The sequence below is a fragment of the Centropristis striata genome, chromosome 8 (assembly GCF_030273125.1).
Source record: "Centropristis striata isolate RG_2023a ecotype Rhode Island chromosome 8, C.striata_1.0, whole genome shotgun sequence".
NCBI lineage: Eukaryota > Metazoa > Chordata > Actinopteri > Perciformes > Serranidae > Centropristis > Centropristis striata.
The window spans coordinates 35,391,309-35,402,083 of record NC_081524.1 but is presented as its reverse complement, the minus strand read 5'-3'; the positions used below and the strand labels follow the sequence as shown (position 1 = coordinate 35,402,083).

General features: G+C 36.4%; 1 protein-coding gene across 2 annotated transcripts; it reads left to right on the top strand.

The window, feature by feature from the left end:
• The first annotated feature begins 1,920 nt into the window (after positions 1–1,920).
• On the top strand, positions 1,921–10,104 carry nrsn1 (neurensin 1). 2 transcript variants are annotated; one of them, XM_059338277.1, is made up of 6 exons: positions 1,921–2,006; positions 5,228–5,346; positions 6,193–6,285; positions 6,377–6,495; positions 7,656–7,843; positions 8,619–10,104. In XM_059338277.1, the coding sequence occupies exons 2-6, from the start codon at positions 5,248–5,250 to the stop codon at positions 8,720–8,722; spliced, it is 603 nt and encodes a 200-aa protein (XP_059194260.1). In that variant the 5' UTR covers positions 1,921–2,006; positions 5,228–5,247; the 3' UTR covers positions 8,723–10,104. The 2 variants fall into 2 exon arrangements, with proteins under 2 accessions (XP_059194260.1, XP_059194261.1); XM_059338278.1 differs by having other exon boundaries at positions 1,937–2,006; positions 5,231–5,346.
• The last annotated feature ends 671 nt before the right edge of the window (positions 10,105–10,775 follow it).

Below are 10,775 nucleotides of genomic sequence, written 5' to 3'. Positions count from 1 at the left end.
CCCTTAGGTCACCTGGAACTGGCTTGTTGCGTGTCCCAAGAACAAGAACTAAGCGGGGTGAGGCAGCTTTCAGTTATTCTGCTCCTCACCTGTGGAACAAACTACCTGTAGATCTGAGGTCAGCTTCTTTAAATCAGGACTAAAAACACTATTGTTTACTGCAGCATACTCTTAACTTTAACACTTATCTGCTCTACTCTACTGCCCTTACTTTTTAACTATGCAATGTTTGACTTGTGCTTTTTATTATTTTATCTAATTTCTATTTCTATTTCCCTGTTTTAATTGACTGTTTTTACTGTTTTCAATTGTGTCTTGCTGTTTTTAATGTTGTAATGTAAAGCTCTTTGAATTACCTTGTGTTGAATTGTGCTATACAAATAAACTTGCCTTGCCTTCCCTTGCCAAGAAGTATTGACCAATCCTGTTTAAGTGGGCTTTGGCAAAAGGCAGTTTTTGAATCCATCAGCTTTAGTTTGACAACAATTTAGCTTCTTATTAGCTTTTTTCGGCATTAATTTACATATATCTATTATAAAGATTAGCCAAAATGATGTCTGGATCTTAAACACCTACAAAAGGAAATCAATCAAAGTTGCTTATTGGACTCTCATATTGAAATATTCACTGGCTGCATTGAAGAAATATTGGCAATTAGAGTCTAAAATGGTCATCAGGGTGATAGCTGATTGGTTATGAGATTGTAAGTCGTTTTTTTTCTAAACAGCCATTAGAATAGAAGAATCCCTCATTTTAGCTGTCACTTAGTTAGAAACTCAGAGGGGTAATAGTAATTGGAGTTCTAATCAACCCAAATTCTTTTGACCTAACCTATTGGCTGGTTTCCCAATGTATTTTATACAGGGGGTTTCTTTCTACTGGAGTTCCCACTTCACCATTTGGACATTTCAAACTCCCCAAATGACTGTACAGAAAGTCATATCCATAATCAAGGCTCATTCTACAAAACAATGAACCAAATGTTAAGGCACACTTTTAATAAACCTGGAAAGTAAAAAGTCTCTCTAATTTTGATGTTCTGAGTCTGACTAAACAGCACAGAGTCACGCTCATTCTTTATTGATGAGAAATTTTATACCTGAGTCGTGATGTGGTAAGTCTCGTTAGGTCGTATCTTCCCTGAGAGGCGCACTGAGATGGTGACTAACACTTCCTTCAACAGTGTACGTCATTGACAGCGCTAAAAATAGACTGTAGTGGAATGTGATTGGAATTCTGGAAGACGATTCTTGTGTGTGTTACATTATAGTGTACCTGTGTGGATTTTGATGCATGAGTCATATGCCTTTCCCCCACACATAGGTAGTCATCTTCATCAGTTATCTTTATCTTTATCTGTATTGAGCCTGACTGGATGTGCAAAGTAATGCATTTTGGGCTGGAGATAATAATTTGGGGTCCATACATTCCAACATGTACATATGGGTGAAACTGAATGTATATTGGAATGGTAATTGTTGCATAATATGATAGAGGTCTGATCTATCTATCTATCTATCTATCTATCTATCTATCTATCTATCTATCTATCTATCTATCTATCTATCTATCTATCTATCCATCCATCCATCCATCCATCCATCCATCCATCCATCCATCCATCTATCTATCTATCTATCTATCTATCTATCTATCTATCTATCTATCTATCTATCTATCTATCTATCTATCCATTCATTCATTCAGTTATTCATCTTGCCATGACTGTTGCATCTTGAATGAATGAATGTCTTTCTCTTCTGATAGCCCTTCCTGCCAGGTTATTTATATTCCCCATTGAATCATATATTGTCATGGATGTGGCGCCTGCGCAGTAGACGGCGTGAGAATCTGAATCATCGATGGAAACAGAGAGAGAGAGAGAGAGAGAGAGAGAGAGAGAGAGAGAGAGAGAGAGAGAGAGAGAGAGAGAGGTGACTGTAGAGTGATGGGACCCGGCTGAAGGAACAGCAGCGAGTGATCACTCTCCGAGCTGGTAATGACAGGTAAATGACGATTTTAATCATTTTTAGTAAGATTTCTAGCATTGCGGAGGCTCAGATGGATTGTTTATTTTGTAGATATTATATCGGGAATTCTTATTTCCTGCATGGACTCCTTCATTGGTGTCATCGCTGCACGCGATGTCATCTTGCACATCTGGAAAGGAGCGTTCATTTAGGAAAAATGTCGAAAAAAACGTCTTCGAAACTTTATGTTGTGACCTTTTACCAATTTGCTGATTTTTCTTAAATATTAATTCATGAGCGTTTCGGGCATGGCGATCAAAACCAGCTGAGATAAAACTTCACCTCCAGGCTTGTACTTGCAGATGTCATATTTAGAGATGACATTTTCCAAGTGGTTAAAACGTCAGACGACATGATTTAATCCAAATGATGCAAGGTCCGTCTTTCTAAATTTAATTGTAAAGCGTGTTATGTCTATTTGCGTCTCATGGGGGGTTGGGATGAGGTCTGTTTTCAGACTGGCGTCACATATGACGTCTGTGTGTTTTCCTGCCGGGCTGAGGACTGGATGGTAATAATGGCGATCAGCACCACGGACAGCTACTGGTTCAACGACATCTTGGAGACAGTGTCACTACATCTAGGTTTTTTCATCTGCGTTTTGACGAATGTGTTGATATGTAGTGATTTCATTTTAAACCCTAATTTGACTTATGTCAAGATAGGTCGAGTTTTATTTAGCTAGTGTGTTGTGGATGAGGAAAGATGTCATAATTTGAGAGGATGCAACTGAATAAGACAGAAAATCACTTTACCATTGACTCTGTACATTTGCGACCTGTTAGCTCATATACATATGATATATATTTGGTCAATTTCACTTGTTGTATAGATGTTGTTGTTTTTGTTGTTGTTCAGCCACAGTTAAATTAAATTGCAGTCTTCTTATTTAGTCAATAAAATAAGCTGTATGCTATTCAGGTTTGTGTTTCTGTGTGCTTGAATTTTGCCCTAGACTGCATAAGGTCAAGGGCATTGATTTCATTTAAAAGCACTGAAATTTGTGCATATCAAAACATGCAAAATTAGGCAGTTAATTTTTTTAATTCCTGGTAACATGTGTTTCCTGCATACGTTTGATGTTTGAATAGAAATAGATGAAGCCCTCATTGGAGTCATGTTTCCATATTTTGCATATTTTATTATTTGTCTGGATGATGAATATTTAAACTTTGTTGAATATATGCAGATATGGGTACAGAGAGACTTGACAGCATCTGGCCAGAGCCAGATGTTCATGACAGTCCTCAGCAGGTACAAATAAAGCAGTAATATGATTAACACGAGGTACCAGGGAACAGCATGTCTCATCCTCATGCAGCATTTCACTCCTTACACTCAGATTATGTTATCTGGCTGAAACCCTGGCATCTATCATGCTCAGTAATGTGTGAAGTCACATCTTCTCTATACATTTACAAACATCCATCATCTTTATTTGTATCGTCTATGAGGATCCTCAGCAAACAAAGACAGTCTGTAGAACAGAAAGACAACATCTCAGCTGCGATCTTTTATGTGATCCCTCCAAAATGTTTACATCTTAAAACAACTCAGAAAAAAAGATTCTGCCTTTGTGCTGATTAACATTTGATCAATTCGATGAAATAGCTAAACCCCAAATCAAGGGGTTAAGGATTGGGGGTGTCAAAGTAAATGTAAAGCTTTTTTTTGAACCAATAAAAAAAAATATTTGACTATAGCGTCACAAGATACATGTGAATGTGTATATGTCAATGAGGAGTAAAAATAAGGAAGACACTGGTGATATGTTATAGATTCATTAATATTTCATGCGTTTAAAGTAAGGCCTTTCTACCACAGTATAATTACACAGGAGTTAAGTAATGACATTGACAGCAACACAGGCTGGAGGTCAAAGATGCTCTTTTGTGCTTAATATCCTGATTATTATTGCACAGCTTACTGTTTATGCTAACTAATCTCACCTGCATATAACTGAGAAAATAGTTCCAATGTTAGTTTATCAGAACATACCTCCAGAAACTAGCCCAAATATATTCCTTATAGTATGCATAACCACTGCGTTATGTAACATTACGTCACTTTATATTCCTATCCTGATGAACCAGAAAGCCCATTAAGTCTCATTAGTTATAAATATTACTTCTTTGTTTGGGACAGTTTATTTTTTACATTGATCACAAGACTACATTATGTGTTCTTGGAGGCATGTGTCTATCTCTTGTTTACTTCTTTTGGCATTTATAAGAAACATTTCTAACACTAGGATCAATACTTTAGTCCCAATCGGTGGTACAACATAAACAGCAGTTGAGATTTAGTGCTAGCCGACAGAAAGTTGAAATGTGTGTTTATAGAGGCACTGAGCTGTGAAATGCCCTTTGGATCTGAATGGATACTTTGGGGATTGCAAAAAATTCCTAGAGCATCTCTTTTAATGTCTTTTAAAGTAATTTTCCAACAGTTTTGTGTTTAGCAATTTAAAAAAATAAGCTAAGAATCCCAGTACGGTATTCATGCAAAACATTTAAATCCTGTATAAAAAAAAAATTGGACAAATTAGTTTCTACTGCTGCTGTAAACAACCCATTAAGTTTTATCTTACAGAACGTATCACATTTAACATATTAATCACATATAACATATAATTTCTTAATTACAGTTATTGTTTTGTTAAATTTGTTATGTGGCTTGCTGTCTTATCACATGAAAAGCATGCTAAATGTCATACACCTTTATATATCTTCTATGAAAACTTGTTGAATGCAACATATTAAATATATTACTTCATTTTTGATGCACAGCAGAAAAAAGGGATTGTGTATGTTATTTTTTTTTGCATGAAACACAATATGAAAAGAGAAGAAGGTGAATTCTGTGCATGTCAGCACTCTCTTTATTCAGCCGGCGCTATATTGAATCTAAAAAGGACGATCTAACATTTCATGGCTTATTTCATAAGAGCAGACAAGGTGAATGCATCATTAATCTCAATGTACTGAGGCGCCCATGCCTTCAGTACAATGTTACGTAACTTTCTGGTACTGTGTGTTAGGGCACATGCTTGTGTTTATGAATGTACAAATGCAACTGTGTGCATGTTGATGCAAAAACAGGAGACAAGCTGTGTGGGTGGTTTCCGCACGGGTGCAGTTGTGCATTCATGCATGTGTTTGTGTGTGTATATGTGTGTGTGTGTGTGTGTCCTGAAGCAGGTAGACAGATGTGAAGCATGACTTCTTGCTCAGAGATCTGTGGGTCGGAGTACGGTGAGCAAGCTCAAGCCAACGGGAACTGCCAGCAGTATGGAGTCCGCTCCTACCTACACCAGGTACAACACATGCACACACACACACACACACACACACACATCCTTGTACTTCTATCTTTGTGAGGACCCTCATTGGAATAGTGAATTCCCTAGCAAGGTTATAATAGTTTTGGATTTTTCAATAGTTTTGTTTTTAATTTTGTTGTGAATTTTTGTTTTCAAATTCAGTTAGATTTAATGAGTTTTTAGAGTGAGTTTGCTAGTTTTAGTTTAGTATTTATTTATTTTTTAAGTGCTTTAGTTTTAGTTTAGTATTTATTAGTTTTAGTTTTTTGTAATGGGGTATTTGTTGGGTGGGAGTTTAAAAGAGGTCACAGTAAATTTTGCCTTTATTTCCTTTGCCTTATCCATCTTCATTATGTATGAAAAAAGTTGACAAAGACAAAAACGAAGGACATTTTCACTATAATTTTAGTTCGTTTTGTAACCACACAATACAGTTTCAGTTAATTATCATTTTTTGTAACCTTAACCCTAAAACAAAGTCTGAAATCTCAAAAAAGCCTTTAAAGAAGTGAGGACCGACCGAAATGTCCTCACTTTGCAAAAATGTCCTCACTCTGTTGGTTAAAAACGTGTTCTGGTCCTCACTATGTAGGAAGTACAAGAACACACACACACACACACACACACACACACACACACACACACACACACACACACATACACACACACACACACGCCTCAACCTCTCCCTTCTATCACACACCCTTCATCTTTCCAGTCTCAGATTGAAATCACTTGACTTTTTCTTTTTAAAACTTGAGGATTTTAGATCTTGATCTCTTCTGGGTTTCAGTTTCCATGTTTGGAATGTAAAACCCATCTCTCTGATCTCTTCTCTAGTTTTATGAGGAGTGCACAGCTTCTATCTGGGAACGTGATGAAGATTTTCAGATTCAGAGATCGCCTAGCAGGTGGAGCTCTTTACTCTGGAAGGTGAGGTTAACCTTCAGCTAGCTCAAACAAAATCATATCTCACCTGCTGTAAATACGGGTAATTGCAAGAGATGTTTCCTTTTTCCACCAGGTCTGTCTCGCGTTCGGCTCCCTGATCTTGTTTGCAGGCCTCATCGTTGTTTTGGTGGGTTATGCAACTCCAGCCAGGATCGAAGCCTTTGGTGAAGATGATCTCCTGTTTGTTGACAGGTAAAAGAAAAATACAGTATATTAATGTAAGGGAACTGGTATAATCTTTAACATTCTTACACAACAATTCTCTAACATGATAGGCCTTATAGTGGCCTATTTTTTTCTTTTTTTGTAAGGTAATTGTTTTCCAGATTAGGCAAATTTACAAACAGACATACATATTGCATAACTAGAGGGAAACAAAATTAAACCCTTGTCTTTGGACCCAATTGGACACAGAATTGGTGGTGGTGGGCAGTTGATTTTATGTTACATAGTAATAATAATAATAATGCATTTTATTTATAGGCGCCTTTCAGGACTCTCAAGGTCACCTTACAATAAACAATTAAAAACAAAACAATAATAATAAAACAGCAATGGCAGTAATAATGAACAACAATGAAACAATTACAAATTAGAACAACAATGACAGTAATAATAAACAATAAACAACACTGAAACAATACAGAGAAAAAGTGTAATTTAGTAGTAGTGTGCACCATCTGAAAGCTGGGAACCTGACGATTCATTTTACATGCAGTTCAGCACACAGCACAGTGTCAAGTTGTTCTAGTCATTAATGCCTAATAACAATGACTTAACTAATCAATAATTAAACATATTAACCAATCATGTGTTGGACGGACGTTATGTCAGAATGTAGAAGTGAAGGGATAAAAACATGGAGTCACGACAGCTCCGTAGACACATTTTTAATATTCCTTTTAACCTTGCACATACCAGATCCTTCTGTTTCAATCTTTCACAATAAAAGCCCTACATATTGTATAACTATTTACCAGAGGGAACTGAAATAACTCATTTTTTCAAAAAAAAGAAACTCATTAAAAAAAGAGAACAATGTTGACTCATCCTTTTTTGAGCTGGCACACATTTATCCAAACCTATTATTCAACAAGAGTTGCAACTGTAGAAATTTTGCATTGCTGCTAGTTACAATATGAAATATTCACAGGGGAGGATTTTGCAATTTAGTGTAATTGATTTGTTACACCCCTGGTGTGTAAAGGCCAGAACAGTTGTAATCTGTACTCTATTTTCCTCCAACACATGATCATGATTGAGAGCATTAGTGATTTTTGCCTTTTCCGGACTCACAGTTACTATTTTTTTTATAAATTACCTGTAACTGTAACCGTCTTTTTCTTGAACAGCCACGCTGTCAGTTTCAACCGTGCACTGGATGTTTGCAAGCTGACTGGTGCTGTGTTGTTCTGCGTGGGAGGCACCTCCATGGCTGTGGGTCTCCTGCTGTCTGCCTTTGCCAAAAGCTACTCCAAAGAAGAACTGTACCTGCAGCAGAAGTTTAAAGAGAGGTTGGCAGATCTGCATGCGACAGTTGGTAAGGCTTCTTACTCTAGTCTGTTGTTATGACACACAATAGAATGTAGCTAAAATGAAATTCCAAGGAGTAGTGACAGGGTTTTTTTTTCTTTACTGTTAAACTGTACTCAAGCTGCTTTGTATGAACCAAGGTTATAGTAGTTTTGGATTTTTCATTAGTTTTAGTTTTAATTTTGTTGTGAATTTTTGTTTTCAAATTCAGTTAGTTTTAGTTAGTTTTAGAGTGAGTTTGCTAGTTTTAGTTTAGTTTTTAGTTTTTGAAAATGCTTAGTTTTAGTTTAGTTTTTATTAGTTTTAGTGTTAGTTTTAGTTTTTTTGTAATGGGCTATACGTTGGGTGCCAGATTCAAAGTGGTCATAATAAATTTTGCGTTTATTTCCTTTGGTTTATCCATCTCAGCCCCAATAAGGTTATTAACTCTTACAGTTCTGGGTGTTTTGAATTTTGGTTCTAGTGTAGACATCCAAGTCTCAGTAAACATATTTACCATGTGTTGCATGTTCAAATAGAAACACTGAATTATGAATGAAAAAAGTTGACCAAAACGAAAACTAAGGACATTTTCACTATAATTTTAGTTAGTTTTAGTTAGTTTTGTAACCACGCAATACAGTTTCAGTTAGTTATCGTTTTTTTAAAAACTCTAGTTTTTATTTTTATTTCAGTTAACGAAAATGTTTTTTCAATTCTAGTTTTCGTTATTTTGTTAGTTTTCGTTAACTATAATAACCTTGGTATGAACACATCATATAGCAGACCTGCTTTTGCCACAGGTACCCCCATAATGAGAGCACCGACCCCCGGAGAGGGAAAGGTACCAGTCACACTTTCCAAAGTCCAGAACATCCAACCAGTGACGACAAAGTCAGAAACCTGACAGAAGTCCAGATGAAGGCATAAAGTGAAGAAGTGTGTGTGATGATTGATTGGTGTGTAGAAAGTGTGTGAGTGCGAACATGTGTGTGTGTGCGTGCGTTTGTCGATCTACGTGTGCATTTTCTCTTCTGAAAGGTCAGCTTACATGACTGATAGTATAAGTTCATCTTTATTTGCTGTTTGACATTAAGGCTTGATTTTAAGTTTATATAGGTGCAGAGGTAATTACACTGAGCAAAGTTTAAACCTTCTGTTTGAGTCAGTGTGTGAAATTCACAGTGATCCGACAAAAGCAAACGCAGGTCTTGAGCCCTACCCAGAAAACAAACCGCAGGAAGAAATCAATAGAACACAGCCGCTAAACAACAACAGCATAGCTTCCACTGAGTATTTCTCTGTCGAGAGGATTCACATTTTGTAAAAGAGGATGGTGTTGCTGCTGGAGGGTTTCGAGCAGCAGATGCAGTGTTGTTTGAAGTTATTGAGCAGAAAATGATCAAAAGAAGCGCTGAACACAACAACCATTATCTCTTCCTGGTGTCTAACGGGACATCAAGGTATGAGGGTTTCTATGTGCAGATGTAATGCTTTGTGTGTATTGTGTGCACTTGTATGCACGCAACTTCATTAGAAAGCTCAGTGAGAGCTATCAATCACACATGCTCAATACGAGTACATGTGCTTCAGCTCAATATTTTAAGTTTTGTTTACATGCAACAACAAGGCAACAGAAGTCAGATCATAATTTGCTAGAAGTTCACACATCATCAACACAGATTAGAGATAAACACAGATTAGAATAGACCTTCAGGGTAGATTTCACACTGACATTTTCTTCTGTCTTATTAGGCCTCTGACCTTGTCTCCTTCAGTGAATCTCCAGACAGGATCGATAGATGAGAGCAGACAGATTGATGAAAGGTACATCGAATCAGACGGAACAACATAGTCAGTCCCTCAGAAAAATCCTAATCAAACACATTACATTCTAGATGATACAAATAAGGATTCATCATAAAAACATGCACTTCCTTTCTCCCTGTGCACCTAGAAAATATGAGTTGGAGAAAAAAAAAGCCATGTGCAGGTGCTGCGTGTTGAAATGATGATAAAGTAGGGGCGCATTGAGCAAGACAAACAACGTGACAGATTATGTTGCATAACAGGGCGATGAAGAGGGCACATCCAGCTCTCCGGTGAGATCACATCAGCTACATCGTTGTTTACAGTCTGTCTGGATCCACACAATAACTGCCTTCCTGTGTTCACAAACAGAACTTGAAACTACATTATGAAGTAAGCTGAATATTGTGTATGAAAGACAGATTTCATCAAGATGGTTTTTATTTCCTTTTTTTATTCTAAACAAGCTTGACCCTGTAACTTTGACTTACAAGCACAAGCTGTTAATGGTCATGTTTTGCTGCTTTATTGTGTATTTAAATATATATATATATATATATATATATATATATATATATATATATATATATATATATATATATATATATATATATTAATATTGTGATCATTAACTTATGTTTTTTGTTGCTTCTTGTTTCTTTTGAATTCATTGCACAGAAATGTTGTTAAAATGCTTGGTTAGAAAGATGTTTTTGTTGTAGACAAAAAGTCCAAGTGCCATCAAGCTACATGCCTCCTACTGTGCATCAATGCTGCAAGTCTTTCCAAATTATTTATCCTCTTCAAATTCATGCAGCAACAATGCCGTAACATACTGTACAAAATAATTAACATTGATTTATTTATTAAGATATATTATATAAGCTATTGTGACCATGTAAGTTGACCTTTTGATGTCCCACAACCTCCAATCGTATTCTGTGATGTCATTTTAACACATTCGGTCTCAGATACAACACAGACATGTAGCTTTAACTATGAAGAACAACACACTGATAATTAAGATAATTTAAAGGAATATACACAACCACTGTTAAGCTGCAAACCTACAATACAAGAAGAAAAACCAGGCTGTTACAAACTAAACTCTCCAGGGTGGTCAGAGCGTTATAAGTGATCAATAAATGTGC

Excerpts from the sequence above, each read along its gene's own strand:
- nrsn1 (XM_059338277.1), top strand. The coding sequence starts at position 5,248 with ATGACTTCTTGCTCAGAGATCTGTGGGTCGGAGTACGGTGAGCAAGCT. Across the intron at positions 5,347-6,192 it reads TCCGCTCCTACCTACACCAG|TTTTATGAGGAGTGCACAGC; the intron begins GTACAACACATG and ends TCTCTTCTCTAG. Across the intron at positions 6,496-7,655 it reads GATCTCCTGTTTGTTGACAG|CCACGCTGTCAGTTTCAACC; the intron begins GTAAAAGAAAAA and ends TTTCTTGAACAG.